The 17,457-nt window shown below is 39.6% G+C and overlaps 1 protein-coding gene across 2 annotated transcripts in view; it reads left to right on the top strand.

The window, feature by feature from the left end:
• The first annotated feature begins 610 nt into the window (after positions 1-610).
• The window catches only part of DNAJC15 (DnaJ heat shock protein family (Hsp40) member C15), a 67,693-nt gene continuing 50,846 nt past the window's right edge, over positions 611-17,457 (top strand). Inside the window, exon 1 of one of the 2 annotated variants that reach the window (XM_028497815.2) lies at positions 611-760. In XM_028497815.2, coding sequence (XP_028353616.1) covers positions 656-760 — 105 coding nt within the window. In that variant the 5' untranslated portion in view covers positions 611-655. The remainder of the gene's footprint in view (positions 761-17,457) is intronic. The other variant, XM_007114626.3, reaches the window with a different exon arrangement.

The raw sequence follows: 17,457 nt of genomic DNA, 5'->3' as shown, positions 1-17,457 counted from the left end.
GTCAGCACAAAACCATTTGTGGGGTGGAAGGTTACAAGTTTCTTCTCTGTAATTTCATCTTACATATAGCCAATCATATGGCGGGAAGGGGTGGAGTAAGCAGATTGCCACTTCTATTGCCCTCATGGATGGGAGAACTGTGGTATTATGAAGTATGATCAGTGGTTGGGCGGGGTGTGTGTGGGAGGACAGGTTTAGAAAGGTGTGGTGTGGATGTCAGGGAACGTCAGGGAACTTCGGCACTGCTCTTAGACTCTCTGGGTCTCTCCTGGTCCGGCATCTGATGAGACCAACATCAGATCTAACATCAGACTGCAGGGCTTAAACCCAGGCTGTCAGGTCGGGATAGGGGAAGGAAGACAGGCCCCATCACGCTTTGCCCCACGAGTCCCAACGTTGGCTTTAGGCCTGCAAATCTGAAACAAAGAAAAAAATCCTCCACATCCTAGGGGCCCCAGCTAGGATCTGACCTTTGGCTTGAGGGGACAAGTTGGTCTGAGCCTGGGTGAGAACGAGATCCCCTGCGGCCCCGCCCTCCACTAGCGCAGCGGGAGAGGCATAGGTAAAACCCGCGAACGGACCCGCCCTAACTAGTTTGTCCCTGCGGCCGCCTCGTAGGCAGCGGGGCGTTCCGAGTGCCCCGCGCCGCATAGCCATGGCTGCCCGTGGCGGCGTCGCCACCGGCGGCGAGGGCCTGCGCTATGCTGAGGACTCGCCGCCCCCGACCAAGCGGTCGGACGCCGACATTGACCGGAGACTGGTGAGTCTGCCGGCTCTCCTGCCGTTCTCCCGCTCCAAGCTGCCCGAGCCTACCCGCTACCGCTCCCCAAACTCCCCCCAGTTCCTGCCTCACCTCTCTGCACCCTTACCCCCGAACCGGGGTCGTCCCGGTGTTCATCCACTATCTTTGTCCCACCCCTCATTTATAAAGAGTTGATGCTCTTCGGTGCCCGGCGTTGACGAGTAGGCGTGTTCGGAGAATCGCTGGTCCCTCAAGGAGCTTTCATTCTTGTCCGGAAGACAGACCAGAGAACAGGCAATTGCAGATGCAGTGTGATAAGTGCTGTAGGATGGGTGTTCCCATCATGTAGGAGGAGACCCCAGTCCAGTCTTTCGGGGCTAGGGGGTGAGGCCAGGGGAGGCTTCTAGGAGAAAGCGCTGTAACCATCGTTGTAAAATTAAGATCTGAAGAATGAGTAGCGGCAGACTCGGTGAAGAGGAAAAAGCGTTTTCTGAAGAATGAGTAGCGGCAGACTCGGTGAAGAGGAAAAAGCGTTTCAGGCTCCAGTAGTATCATCTACAGAGTCGTAGGCCAGGTAAACAGGGCCCAGTCAGACATAGTAAGGGAGGGGTCTCTTCAGGCTGAAACGTAGAGCTGAGAAAAGAAACTGCCCAGTGGAAACATAATGCGAGCCGCATACGTGTTTTTAGATTTTCAGTAGCCATATTTAAGAAGTGAAAAAAATAGGTGGATTTAATTTTAACAATGCATTTTTATTTAATCCAGTATGTCCACGGTGATATTTTTTTTAAATTAGGAAGAAACATGTACAATTGTAAGCCTAAGTATTTAAATTTATTTATTTGTTTTTGGCTGCATTGGGTCTTCGTTTCTGTGCGAGGGCTTTCTCTAGTTGCGGCGAGCGGGGGCCACTCTTCATCGCGGTGCGCGGGCCTCTCACTGTCGCGGCCTCTCTTGTTGCAGAGCACAGGCTCCAGACGCGCAGGCTCAGTAGTTGTGGCTCACGGGCCAGTTGCTCCGCGGCATGTGGGATCTTCCCAGACCAGGGCTCGAACACGTGTCCCCTGCATTGGCAGGGAGATTCTCAACCACTGTGCCACCAGGGAAGCCCCACAGTGATATTTTGACGTGAAATCAATATAAACATTATTTTTTTAAAAATAAATGTATTTATTTATTTTTGGCTGCATTAGGTCTTTGTTGCTGCTCACAGGCTTTCTCTAGTTCCCGCCAGCGGGGGCTACAATTCGTTGCGGTGCGCGGGCTTCTCTTGTTGCAGAGCACGGGCTCTAGGCGTGTAGGCTTCAGTAGTTGTGGCACGCGGGCTCAGTAGTTGTGGCTCACGGGCTTAGTTGCTCCTCAGCATGTGGGATCTTCCCCGACCAGGGCTCGAACCCGTGTCCCCTGCATTGGCAGGCGGATTCCTAACCGCTGAACCACCAGGAAAGTCCCAATATAAACATTAATAATGAGTTGTTTTCCTTTTTTTTGGTATTAAATCTTTGAAATCCAGTGTGTATTTTACACTAACAGGACATCTCAGTTCGGACTAGACACATTTCACATACTCAGTTGCCACATGTAGTTAGTGGGCCACCTTACTGATCTGTTCCCAAATGGGGGCCAGAACATAGGAAGCTTCTGGTAAATCACGTGAACAGGTTGGGGTATCCTGAGGTACCATTTTGATGAGCTTTAAGCAGAAGAGTGACCTGTTGGGCAGTTGTAAAGTTCTCTCAGGTTACGTGTGAGAAGAATGGATTAGTTGGAGAAAGTCTGTTTTATCCCTTTTCCACACCACCTTCCGTGTTGATCCAGCCAACAGTGATATGTCTTGCCCTTAGATGCACTGCACTTGTTGTCCATACTGTTCGTTGACTAGTCATACACAGTCTTGTGACATCTTTTATGTTGACCTGTCATTTTGCAGCGTTTTTTTGTTTCCTGAGAGCAGAGACTGGGTGTTTACTTCAAGTAAGCACTCAATTTGTAAGCGCTCAGTTATCGTTACTTAACTGATAAATTTCTGGAACAGAGTCAGTGGGCTGGAAAGGTTTCAGAAAGCAATATGCTTTTGTTCAACAGACATTTCTTGAGTACTGCTGGATACCAGCCAGGTATCATCCTTGGAAGAAGTAAATGAACAAAACAGATAAAAAGTTTGAAGTAGCAAACTCTTTGAGTTCCTGCTATGTCTGATTCATTCCATACCACAGCCCTGTGAGGAAGGTCCTTTTCAGTTGTCACTTAAACGAGGAGATGGAGACTCAGAAAGTGGTAACTCATCCAGGATCATTCTCCTAATAAGTGGTGGGCCTAGGGTTCTAAATCCTAACACTCTTTCCACTGTGACTTGCTGACTCCTTAGAAATAAGGCTTTCTTTCTTTTTTTACATTATTTAACTTTTTTTTTAATTGAAGTGTAGTTGATTTACAATGTTATGCTGGTTTCAGGTGTACAGCAGAGTGATTCGGATATATATATATATTCAGGTTCTTTTCCCTTATAGGTTATTACAGAATATTGAGGATAGTTCCCAGAAATAAGGCTTTCTGAGTAGAGTGTTCAGTCTGTGATGTAAACTGGATAAGATATTAGGTTAGGCAGAACTCATCTCTCTATGGAGAGTTGTAAAAATCTCAGTACTGGACTGATTGGCAAGGCAATTGGAGCCCTGTGGTATTTTGAAGATCGAAATAATATTGGTGATTATTTTTACATCTGTAGGTACTTTTCTTTGGAAAAGGGAGTGTATAGAATCCAAGCTATCAGTTAGGAGACATCTTTAGTAGTCTGGGCGCGTGAAGGCTAAAGTGTAGGCCAGTGATTCTAAACCTGTCCAGCCCAGAGCCCCCTTTTTATAATAAATATTAAAGTTTCCTGTAATATCCTAAAGATTTATAGGCAATAAAAAATACCCATAAGCATAACTTTAAAAAATCAGTGTACTGCTTTAATTGAAGCATAAAGGTAAAATAAGTATTTTATTAGAAAATAATGTGTCTACTATTTAAATATGTAAGTACTCGGGCATGATTACATTAGAAGACACAATGAAGAACTGATCAGTTGCTGGCATATTGCACCAGTGCAAAGAAATTGTGAGTGGGATGGCTATAAATGCAGGCTGATGTCAGATGTATTACTTTGGCAGTTCAAATACCATGAGGGCCATTGTCATCGACAAACTAATTTTTCCCAGGTTGTGAACAATTTTTGGTAAAATTTTGAATGAAACAAAGTGGAATCTTACCTCAATTTACATGATAGCTGCAACTCTGGAAAATTCAGTCTTCACTAAAATGGTGCAAAAATGATATATTTTATATGTAGTAAAGTCCTAGACTAAGATGATCATACATAGGCTTTTCACCTACTCAGTGTCCAGTAGAGTCTTTTAAAATCTTGAGGGATGCAGGCAGTTGTTTGTTGTCCAGTGTTGTCTCATATATTTTAGGACTTCTGGGATCCATAGTCCTCATCCAATAAATACCCTCCTTCCTATCCAACTTATCGTGACAACCAAAAAATGTCCTTGCAGATTTTCAAAAGGTCCCTAAGGGTCTGTTCTGCTTCTGTAGGGAATCACTGGTCCAGGCAGTGACCAATGATGAGGTGGAACATAAGAGAGTTGATAATAATAACTTTGGGGAAACTTAGAAGTACTGAAAGTGATGGGAAGTTGACAAAGTGTAGGATAACAAAGAACAAATGACCCAAGTATGGGATGTATTTGCTAATCTTATTGAAAATAGTAGAAAATCAAATGTTTGTCAAGGAATTGAAGAAGACATTTTTCATACCATTTTTTAAAAAGATGCAATTTATTTTAAAGTTTTTGAAATATATATCTGCAGTTGTAGACGTTAAATAACTGTCTCATGTAAGCTTTCCTTTAGGGATTAAGAATTCAGGTTCATTAGCCTGTTTGGGAGATTAAAAGGTAAAAATGTAGGAGGAAATACCTGCATAGTACTTTGAATAAAATACTATCTTACAATTAATTGTTTAATAATCACAGTCATGATCAGACTTTGCTTTAGCAAAGCTGCTTCTCATGGAAAAGTAGAAAAGAAACTTTAAAGTTAAGAGGAGAATATTAACAATTTTTAAAGCAGTTTGAACAAAACTCAGTTTGTATGACTTGGTAGCCTTTCAACTTTCAGTACTTTCCTGAAGAGTGTAACTCCTAGTATTATTAGGATGATGTAACATAAGAAAATTAGCCACTTATATGTTTCAGTGTAAGCAAACCTGATACATGAAAATCAAAACCTGTCAAACATGTAAATTATCAAGTGCTTATTCATTACCAAAAAAAAAGATCACTTTTATTTTTCAATTGCAATTTGAATTTAAAATATTTACCTTGAAGCTTACCTTTGAAGAAATCACATGGATTATGTATTGTATATCCATATTTTTAACCTTGCCCTATTCTTTCCTCACTGTTCCTTTCACTGTAAAACAGTGTTCCTATCATTGTTATCATAAGAGGAGGCTAAAATGTAAGCTCCCGGAACAGGGACTTTGCTGTCTGTGTATTTCCAACATTTATAAAGGTGCCTGTTATGTGGTAAGCACTTTAAAAAGAAATTGTTGAATGAGTAAATGTTATTCAGGAATGAGAAGAATGGAGTTAATAAGAATTTTCAGTTGTCTACCAGTGAGTCCTACAAATAAAAATACAAAATTCAGCTTATCTAAAGTGTAGCTCATTATATCCCCTCCCTATGCATGGTGATTCTCGCCTATCCACTACCTTGAATAATGCCATCATCACTCCACTTTCTCCCTTCTCACTGTTATTCTGTTGGTCTTTAGCATCTCTCCTCTGACCTGTTGTATTGATAATAGCCTTTAAAAACAGTTCTCTTGCATCTGGTCCTTTACCCTTTTTACACTTCACACAGCCATCAGTTATTTTTCTATACTACACACCTAATTATGGTACTATAATTTTTTAAATTAATTTATAAAGTTCCTTTTTATAAATTTACCGAGGTCCAAACTTCCCATGGTAATTATATAAATTGTATAAATATTCCATATGATATACAGGACTGTTCATGAACTAACCCCTAAATGACTGACTTACGCAGCCTCATTCTCTGTCTCCTTCACTGTACTGTACCCTGTAGTATGACTTTACTTACAGTAGTTTTCTCCTCTGTCTGAAATTCGTTGCCTGGCAAACTGCTGTTCTTTTTTAAAAAAATATATTTATTTTATTTATTTTTATTTTTGGCTGCATTGGGTCTCCGTTGCTGCGCGTGGGCTTTTCTTTTAGCTGTGGCGAGCGGGGGCTACTCCTTGCGGTGCACGGGCCTCCCATTGGGTGGCCTCTCTCGCTGCAGAGCAGGAGCTCTAGGCGCACGGGCCTCAGTACTTGTGGCACTCAGGCTCAGCAGTTGTGGCTCGCGGGCTCCAGAGTGCAAGCTCAGCAGCTGTGGCGCACGGGCCTAGCTGCTCTGCGGCATGCGGGATCCTCCCAGACCAGAGCTCGTACCCATGTCCTCTGCACTGGCAGGCAGTGATTCCTAACCACTGCGCCACCAGGGAAGCCCCTGCTGTTCATTTTTTAAGACTCAGGTTACTGATGTGAAGCCTTACCTGACTCGAGTTCCCTTTCCCTAGTAGAATAAAGTTGTTTTATCCTAAGTACTTCCTTAGACAGTCATATACAGTTTTTTATTAAATTATTTCTTATAATATATCAAAATTATTTATATACGTATAAGCTGCTAGGTTGTGAAGTCTTAAGGGCAAGAACTTATATGCTTGCTTCTGTGATTGGCATTGCAGTCGATACATGGTAGTTACTTAATTGTTTATTAAATGAACAGCTATTAAATTTTATTACTACTGAGTGGCTTAATAAATAAACATGAATGTTTAGTTCAACATTGATGCATGTATTCTTTTTCTGTTGGATTTCTCCTTTATGTTAGTTTCTAAGGGAGAAGAGTCTGTGTCTGTCTTGCTCACTACTCTGCCCAGAATTTAGCACAAAGCCTGTCATAGATGCTAAATATTTGTATATTTATAGATAAATGCTAAACAAATGTTTGTTGAGTAAGTGACTAGTCTCCATATTTCTCCATCACAGCTACCATTTTGATGCAGAATTTATTATTTTTTTAAAATTTTCCTCTGGTACAACTATTGTCTATTTTGAAACTTAAATGTTGCAGTCTCAAGATAGAAGTTTTAGCATTTTATAACACTTTCAGGCACTTCATATTTATCTAGAAGGTTATTTACTGCTTTTGCTGTTTTGGAAGAATATAACGCCTTAGGGAATTTGTAAACAGTTTTGATGCTTTTTTTTCCCCCCAGCAGTAGCAGCTATGATGGAGTGGGCTGTTTTCCCAGTTCTCAGAAATTCTTTGATTCAAGATGGTGGAACATTTAAAGTAATGTGTGTTTGTGTGTGTGTGTTTTTCTGGTGGATATTTGAAACTAGGTGATAGTAACAGATACCTGACTTGGCCCACTTGTTGATTTGCTGGAATTATTTAAATAGTGCTTCTTCTCCGTTTTGAAACATGTCTTTTAAACTAAAATTAGATATTCTTTACAGGCAAGGACCAAGTTTTAAGGATCCTTGTTCTCTCAGTTCTCAACATGGTACCAGCCTTGGTTACTGCTCTATACATCCACTGAATAATTAAGTTAACAAAGGAATGAAACAACTAGATGGAAGAAAAACAGAGGACTAGAGGACATGTTTTATAGTATGATGAACTGATGGCCTTATGGAATAAAAAAGACTAAGATAAATGATATTCTTTCTCTGATTTTTTTTAATGGTAAAGAGAGGCATAAAATATAAGCATGTATTAAATATTAGGTGTAGTCAGAGTAGACGTGATACTCTGACTTCTTCTGACGTGCTTTTCCAAATTTTGGTAACTTTATTGCTTGATGCCTCTGATAACACAGGCAGTCTCCAACTCTGTTTTTAAAGTTTGTCGATTCAATTCAGTGTAATAGATTTTTTTTTTTAACACCAACTACATAGAAGCTATATACAAGGTGTGTGTGGGGAGGAGATGAGTGAGCCAGGATTGCCACCCTCAAGGACAGAGGGCAGCAAACTTCTTTTGTAAAGGGCTGAATAGTACTTTAGGTTTGCAGACGTTATGGCTTCTGTCACACTACCAAACTCTGCTGTTGTAAAGCAGAAGCAGCCATAGACATACAGCCTAGCTGCAATGATGTTAAAGTTTTACTCACCAAGAACTTTATTACTGTATAGTACTTACAGTATTTCTAAATGTGTTACGTGGTTTTGGTAAAGATTTTTTTAAAAATTAATTAATTTTTATTTTTGGTTGCATTGGGTCTTTGTTGCTGCGTGTGGGCTTTCTCTAGTTACAGCGAGCAGGGGCTACTCTTCATTGTAGTGCGCGGGCTTCGCATTGCGGTGGCTTCTCTTGTTGCAGAGCACGGGCTCTGTGTTCGTGGGCTTCAGTAGTTGTGGAGCGCAGACTCAGTAGTTGTGGCTCATGGGCTCTAGAGCGCAGGCTCAGTAGTTGTGGTGCACGGGCTTAGTTGCTCGCTGGAGGTAAAGAATTTTAAGTAGAAGTTTTAGTAAGTGCCATGAATTGTTACCTAATTTGTATATTTCCATTTGGGGTAACCCATTTCATTCTTTCCTTCCATGCTAGAAAGCTTGTGAGAAACAGTTTAGAATCGTTGACTCATTTACTCTCAGTTTTGTGTCAATGGATCTATTCCTAGCACTAAGTTTATTGTCTATATTTGATCAATATGGTAAGGTTTTTTAACTGTGAGATTTTGTAGGGGATTGTTTCAGGTGCTTGTAGTATAAAATCACTTTTGGCCAGTACAAAAGCTGTGACCATGTGGGATCTTCTCATGATTTTTGTTTTTTAATAACCTTTATTTTTTTCTGAGTTTGTTTGTCTTCAAACAGTGCTTCCCAATCTTTTAAACTTTTTATAAGGTAACATGTTTCATACCTGTCTCTTGCCCCCATAATATTAGTAATATTTTTTATTTTTAATCATTGAATATATAAAAATAAGGTAAAAATTAATGATGTGCATGAATGTATTGAGTTTATGATATGCAAACAAATAGGGAGGAAATGAACTAACATTTAGTGAATGCTGTTTACCAGGCACTGTATTATATTCTCCCGCTTCTCATAATAACCCATGAAGTTAGACCTTACTTTTCACCATTTTACATATAAGAAAACTGAGGATCAAAGAGGTTAATTAACTTTCTCAAGGTCATATAGCTAGTAAGTGGCAGGACTAGGATGTGAAACCAATTTTGACTCTAAAAGTCCTTGACTTTTTTACTGTACCATATTATTTCTCCATCATTTAGATATCAGAAATTGATGAAATTCAACTCCAAGAAATAATATACAGTCTTGGTTTTTGTGGTAATTTTCAGAGTCTTCAGAAGCTTCAAGATGTGTTTTGAAATTCTGTTTTTTTAATAAATTTATTTATTTTATATATTTATTTTTGGCTGCATTGGGTCTTTGTTGCTGCGCGCGAGCTTTCTCTAGTTGTGGCGAGCGGGGGCTCCTCTTCATTGTGGTGCGCGGGCTTCTCATTGCGGTGGCTTCTCTTGTTGCGGAGCACAGGCTCTAGGCGCGTGGGCTTCAGTAGTTGTAGCATGTGGGCTCAGCAGTTGGGGCTTGCGGGCTCTAGAGCACAGGCTCAGTAGTTGTGGTGCGTGGGCTTAGTTGCTCCACGGCATGTGGGATCTTCCTGGACCAGGGCTCGAACCCGTGTCTCCTGCATTGGCAGGCGGATTCTTAACCACTGCGCCACCAGGGAAGCCCTGTTTAAAAATTCTTAAACTTCAAAGCAGAGTTAATTTTATTTCACCTTAGCTCAAAAAGGAAGAAAAGAATACTGTGTAATGAAATTAAGCTATAAGCATTGCTACTGTAAGAAATTACAGCCTTAAAGTAAAAGACCCTATTGTAAGGAAGTAAAAGTAGCTTTCAGGAAATGGGATGATTTCCCAAGCAAGAATAACCGAATTACAAGGTGTTGTAGGTAAGCCAAAAGAGAGAGTTTAAGGGGTGCTTGCCAGGGACTTCGAAGTCAGTATAGTAAAAGCTTGTAAGAGTACATGATAGGAGATGTGGCACATATATACAATGGAATATTACTCAGCCATAAAAAGAAACGAAATTGAGTTATTTGTAGTGAGGTGGATGGACCTAGAGTCTGTCATACAGAGTGAAGTAAGTCAGAAAGAGAAAAACAAATAACACATGCTAACACATATATATGGAATCTTAAATAAAAAAGATTCTGATGAACCTAGGGGCAGGACAGGAATAAACATGCAGACACAGAGAATGGACTTGAGGACACAGTGAGGGAGAAGGGTAAGCTGGGACTAAGTGAGAGAGTAGCATTGACATATATACACTACCAAATGTAAAATAGCTAGCTAGTGGGAAGCAGCTGTATCACACCGGGAAATCAGCTAGGTGCTTTGTGACCACCTAGAGGGGTGGGATAGGGAGGGTGGGAGGGAGACGCAAGAGGTAGGGGATATGGGGATATATGTGTACATATAGCTGATTCACTTTGTTATATAGCAGAAACGAACACACCATTGTAAAGCAATTATACTCCAATAAAGATGTTAAAAAAAAAAGTACATGATAGGGAGGAGGCTAGCTAGAGACACAGCAAGATCACTTTTATGATCAGGGTGCAAAATTAAGTGCAGGATTAAAAGGGAGATACCAAAGATGAGGTATATTTGTTTCTGTTGAAGAATTTGTTTTTAAAGTTTATTTTCAAGTAGACAGATCAGAGGGTTTTCTGACTTAAGAAGTTATTTATTAAACCCTTCTGACTGGTGGGATCTTCCACAACTTTTCTTTTTTAACCTTTATTTTTTCCCCTGATTTTAAAAGAAACAATTGTATAATAATATAGTAATTGAAGTAGGTACCATTTATTGAATGTTTACCACATGTAAAATACTAGGTGATGTATATGTATGTCCTAGATTTTAAAAATTCATAGCAACCCAAGGAGGTAGGTATTGTTTACCTCATTTTACAGATGAGGAAGCTCTATTATAGAGGTTAAGTAACTTGGCCAAGGTTATGTTGCTGACATGTAGAGAGCAATTCAAACCATATTTCTTTGAATTCCAAAGTCTGTGATCCAAAGATTTTGTTTTAGTGATAAAAGGTAGGTAATAAGAATATATAACTACTGTTAATGTTTTGTTTTATAGCATTCCATTTTTTTTCTGTGTGCATATATGCTGAACATTCTGTCGTATAACTTGCTTTTATTCTCTAACGTGGTCTGTAAACATTCCTCAATGTATTATTTAATTGTGGATGCATATTTTAGATGTGCCTTAATTTATTTAATTATTCCCCTATTGTTGGGTATTCAAATTGTTTCCAGTTTTATATATTATAAATAATGCAGTGATGCATATTCTCATATAAAAGTTTTTATGCACCTCTCTGATTATTTTCTGAGCCTAATGACATGAATGTGTTTAAGGCTGTTGATTCCTATGGTGAAATTACCTTCAAGACAGATTGTCCCAATTTGAATTCATAGCAACAGTTTGAGAACGTTCATTGAACCACTCCCTTGACAATTGTAAGGCTTTGAGTTGTTGGCTAAATGGATGCCTCTCATTATTAATGGCCTTTATACTAGAGTGTGACAGATTGCCACGTGGCCCCATCCAGAAGTTGAAGGAGGTACTAGTAATCCTACTTTCATACTTAAACTGGTTGGTTTTATATTAAATGTAGGAGTTTTGAACATACAACTTCTTTTTGGAGGTTGAGGGAAGGTGAAATTTTGTGAAAAAAAAAAACAGGGAATTTTAAGGAGTGAGGACATCAAGAACTAGTGCTAGGATCTAACTTGACATTAGACAATTAAATGACACCATTTTCTCTGGGTAATTTATCAAACTACCTAGTAAGAAGTTGTACAAGGCAAAAGGTTTGTGAATGGGCACTAAAGTCAGTTAGGGATGTTTCATTGAGTATCAGCTCACACTGGAAAGATAATTGAATGATTTTTATAATCTATTAAAAGACTGTAGGAGATTAAATTATTGCTTGAAGACCAAGGCTCTGGTCTGGAATTAGGATACCTGTGTTCCAGTCCCAGTGCAGACACTGATAACAATTGCTGTGGCACTTGCCTGGTGGCGCAGTGATTAAGAATCCGCCTGCCAATGCAGGGGACACAGGTTCGAGCCCTGGTCCGGGAAGATCCCACATGCCGTGGAGCAACTAAGCCCGTGCGCCACAACTACTGAAGCCACGTGCCACAACTAATGGAGCCCGTGCACAGCAACGAAGAGTAGCCCCCACTTGCCACAACTAGAGAAAGCCCGCGTGCAGCAATGAAGACCCAATGTAGCCAAAAATAAATAAATTAAAAACAAAACACAAACAAGCAAAAAACAATGGCTGCAACTTGGACAAGGCATGTGACTATTCAGGACCTCAGTGTCTTCCTCCGTAAAAATGGAGGAAGTGGAGTGGGTTTTGGCTAGATGTTTTCTATCATTTCTTTCAGCTCTAAAAATGCCAACAAAACATTGGACATCTTATGGAAACTATTGAAAATAAAACAGAAACATATCTTTTGTGTGTGTGTGTGGGGGATCTTAGTTCCCCAACCAGGGATCGAACTGGGCCCCCTGCAGTGGAAGTGCAGAGTCCTAACCACTGGACCACCAGGGAATTCCCAAAACATATCTTTTCTGTATAAAAGTATAATGTGTCTGTTTCTAGAGTACTGTGTGTACTTCTGTTTGCACCTTTCAAAAGTCAAATAGAAATGGAACATTTCCCGAAAGAGAAAATATATAAATGAATTGGCGGGAGGAGTGTGTGGTTGTGTGAGGGGGAAAGAGGCAGGGAAGGCTCATTTGAAGGTAGGCTAAAATAGTTTAGAACTTAATTCAGGAATAGTGTAGAACTCTTAATTCAGGAAGTTATTGGACAGAAATAATTTTATAAAGGTCAGTACAATAGCAAAATGATAAAGGATATCTGTTAGGTAAAAAAAGTCCCTTTTCTCCAAATTTTAGATAATAGAAAGAACTAAGGAAAATCCTTAAATTTGAAAGAGAGAAATTTAGGGCCAGTGAATAAAATAGCAGTGACGAACAAGTTAAAGAAACTAACTCTTAGAACTAAATGAACCTTGAATCGCCCAGAAGACCAAGCTTTTTAGAGCAGATATATCTGAAGCTTCGGGCCAAAGAACACGTCTCAGAAGCTTCACTGATAGACTTGACACATCTAGCATAAAGAGCCACAGAGCACGGATGTAAAGCTTGCCATAGTTCTTACTTCCTAACAGATATCTTCCAAACACTTGAAGTCATCTTTCAGTATCATTCTGGTTTAATTTTCTAATTAGAATTTGGCTTTGAAAATCTTGCCCCTTTTTGGCCTGTCTGCCTAGGGTTATTATATTGAGATGATTCCATATTGTTAAATAGATGGAAGTTGACCTTATATTTTACAAGTTGTTTGAAATATTTCATAGGTTACTGGTCTAGTCTGTATTTAACATATTCTGTAGATATTTAACATATTCTGTAGATGATCCCTGCCCTCCAACATACACATATATTCAATTGCAATAACCAAAGGTCACCGTGAGTTAAGGGCAGAATCTCAATCAGAATTCAGGTTTCCCAGCTTCTAACCTTTGTTCTCTCCTGTATCCTCCCTTTTCCCTCTTGGTCTAGCATTGACCCTATCCTACAGTTTTATCTGGACTCTTCTCAGAAGCCATCTATGACCCAGAAGCAGAGTACTTAGCAACTGGCCACCTGTCCACCTAACCATCTACACACACATTCATCCATCCAGTCAATTAACACTAACTTTTATTTAACCCATACGTGTTCTAGGAATACAAAGATGAATAATGTCTGCTTCTTGCTCTCTAGAGGATCACAGTTCAGTAAAGGAGACAAGTTATGGAGTTGTGGTCTGGGATTACAATAGAGAAACTGGGATGTAGAGAGGTGGGAGTATTTGAATAGGGGAGAGGGTACTGTTGGCATTGATTTCTTTCATATTTGGAAATTTACTTGTTCCTGCTGCCTATCTAGAGTCGTTCCATTTTTCTTTGCTATTTCATAACTGAGAAGCCATATATATACCAGACATCCTTCTGTGTTAGGGACGGGGGTCAATAATACTATCTTTATATGAACAGTGGTGAAACAGAAGGGTGGAGACATATTAGACTCAACTGAATGAGGGTAGTAGGGATATGACTCAGATACCCCAACTCCCTTACTCAGAGCCAGCAGCTTCAGAGGATGGAGAGCTTATTTTGGGAAGTGACCTGGTCCAGACACAGGTAGGGACCAGCTCACAGGGAAAACATGTAAGGGTAAATGCAAGTTTCTTATTGGCAGCCTCTGATCAAATATCTGCTGAAACCATCTTTCAGTGTCTTACTTCCACTGCTCCCTACTAGCACTGACTTACTAAATTGTAATAAAGATAGAAAAATAGAATCTCTCCCTCAGGTTAAACCTAGTGTTAAAGTGAAAGTTTTTACCAATTAAAAAAAATGTCAATTACTATATTATTCTAATTGTATACACCTTAAAGAGAGTTTTTAGTTAGTGCATGCTTGTTTCAAATTTGATGGAATGGGTTAACACTAGTAAAATCTGTGCACTAGATTATTCTCAGCACATTGGTTATCTCAGTAGAGCTGTATAAAGCAGTGGATCTTAACTCCAGTGTCTCTGCACATTGATGAGGTATCATGAGGTAACATGACAAAGGGATGGGGTTACAACCATGTGCCTTTGCTAATAGCCTAGAAGGAATCTTATCTATGGTCCATGATCTGATTTAAAATCTGGTCCTAAGAGAGGGTGTGTCATGTGTCAACTTTTGAGAGTCATTGACAACTAGAATAACCATCCCTTTATTATCCTAAGAAATAGTTCTGGCTAAAAATCTAGCAAGTTCTAAAAGAAATTAGATAAATTTATGGAGAAATAAAATATAAAAGCAAACTGGTAAGTTTTTGAGGATTTGCAGGTTTTGTTTTGAGATTGTGAATCAGTTTGTAACCTTTGTGCAGTGACCTTATTGATCCATATCTCTATCCCTAGTACAGTGCCTGGTTTGTAGTAAGCACCCCGATTAAATGTTTAAATAAATGTTGAATTAGTGAATAATGAATGAGTCAGGGCGATATGCCTAAAAGCGTTATTTTCTGGTCCTGAAACACAGTAGAAATATGTATCAGCCAGGGTTCTCCAAAGAAACAGAACTAAGTAGAATGTATTATTTATCTATTTCCAGGAATTGGCTTACACAGTTGTGTGGGCTGGCAAGTCTAAAATTTGTAGGGCAGGCCTGCAGGCTGGCAACTTTCAGACAGCAGCTAAGTCTTGAGGCAGAATTTCTACTTCCTCAGGGAAATCTCAGTTTTCTTAAGGCCTTTCAACTGATTGGATGAGTCACACCTATGTTATCAAAGATAAACTGCTTTACTTAATGAAGTCAGCTGATTATAGATGTTAGCCACATGTACCAAATACCTACACAGCAACACCTAGATTGAGGTTTAATTGACTGACCTAGCCAAACTGACACATAAAGTGAACCGTCACAGTATCCTTGGGTTTAAGAACTTGAAGCCAAATGTGCAGCCTGGTTTGGCAAACCTGTGATGAGCCCAGGGACTCCTGGTACTCTCTGAGGCGACCAGGACTAGGTTGGTATTGGGACAGGACTTTCTGACTAGTCACATTTAATGTGAACAAAGAAAGCTGCTTGTGTTATTAGAGGCAAGGTTTGTATCAGTGGGTCACTGAATAAATGCTAAACAGTACTTAAAAGGTTATTCGTAAGATCATCAGTTATAGCAGGGATTTAAGTTTGGAGAATTTTTTGTTCATTATATTAGAGTGGAGAAGTACTCATTTGTCCTGAGCCTGAGAGTTTTGTTTCTTATTTATGTTTGCTTTTGGGTTTTGTTTTACTGTTTCAGTTTGTTTTTGTTTTGCCCTTTTATTTACTCTCTAGTCATGCTGTAGATATTAATGCTTGCCTATGGTTTAAAATAAATTAAGTGACTTTAAAGTCAAGCAAGTAAGATGTAGTTAACATTGCTTTTTTTTTTACTTAATTTAAATTTTTCACTTAAATTAATTAAAGAATTGGTGCTTTGAGAGAAGTTCAAGTGTATTTTTTTTTTTTTGGCAATGGAACAGTAATGGTAAGGGCCAGGTGGATTTAGATATGAAAATCTGGGACATTCATGCCAGCTTGAAAATTTTAGGGAAGGATAATTGTAAAAATTCTCTTCCTAATGTCATTTTATCATGTCTGACACTTTCTGGGATATAAATTTCCTTGCTCTCCTTCTTTTGATCTGCATATGCACTACCTCTCTTTCTCAAATTCTGCTGATTTGCCAAGCAGTCTTTCTTGTTTCTTCCCTTTTTTCTCCTTTCTACTTGCTGTTTAAATTCAAAGAGCTTTCTTTGTAGAAATTGAACCAAATAATAAGGCAGCATAAAACACTGAGTTCAGCAGAAAGTGATTTGCTTGTGATTAACCCTTGAGAACCGAACCACTGCAAGATAACAAAGAAAGGATGTATTTTGAGACAACCTGCTCATTCTTCTTTTCCGTTAGTAGATGACACCGTTTCTTCCCCAGGTGTTAGGAATTCATGTACAGCTTTGCTTGGGTTTTATTTATCACACTGAGGGTGGCATGTTTTTAGAAAAGCAAGACCAAAGGAGCTTATGACAGCCCTTCCCTCTGCTCCACTCCCTCTCACAGACTTTCCTCCTAGCAAAAGGCAACTCCATTCTTCCAGTGTGTAAGGCAATAACCTTGACATTCTTTCCCCCGACCTTTACTGAGGTATAATTGACAAATAAAGATTGTATATATGTAAGGTGGACAACATGATTTAATAGACATATACATTGTGAAATGATCACCATAATTCAAGCTAATTAACACATTGGCCACCTCACATTGTTACCTTCTGTGTGTATATGTGTGTGTGTGCGTGCGCGCGCGTGTGCACATGTATGTACACATACGGTGAGAACGCTTAGGTCTACTACTCTTAGCAAATTTCAGGTATAAAACTTATTCATCTTACAGGAACTTTGACCCACATCACCCCATTTCTCCCACCCCAGCCTCTGTTAACCACTGTTCTACTCTCTGCTTCCATGAGTTTTTGACTTTTTTAGATTCCACATGTATGTGAGATCAATCAATTTTTGTCTTTCTGTGTCTGGTTTTATTTCACTTTGTGTAATGTCCTCCAGGTTCATCCATGTTGTCACAAATGCTAGACTTTCATTCTCTTATGGGTGAATAATATTCCACTGTACATATGCACCACATTTTCTTTATCCATTCATCATCTTCTCTTTCTTTTATACCTCACATCCGGTCTCTCAACAAATCTTGTTGGCTTTTTAAAAAATTAATTTATTTATTTGTTTTTACTTATTTATTTTTGGCTGTGTTGGGTCTTCGTTGCTGCATGTGGGCTTTCTCTAGTTGCAGCGAGCGGGGGCTACTCTTTGTTGCAGTGTGCAGGCTTCTCATCGTGGTGGCTTCTCTTGTTGCAGAGCATGGGCTCTAGGCGCGCAGGCTTCAGTAGCTGTGGCGCATGGGCTTAGTTCCTCT

Source organism: Physeter macrocephalus, chromosome 13 (assembly GCF_002837175.3).
Source record: "Physeter macrocephalus isolate SW-GA chromosome 13, ASM283717v5, whole genome shotgun sequence".
Classification (NCBI taxonomy): Eukaryota; Metazoa; Chordata; class Mammalia; order Artiodactyla; family Physeteridae; genus Physeter; species Physeter macrocephalus.
The sequence above is the reverse complement of the archived record's forward strand: the minus strand, read 5'-3'. Positions and strand labels throughout refer to the sequence as shown.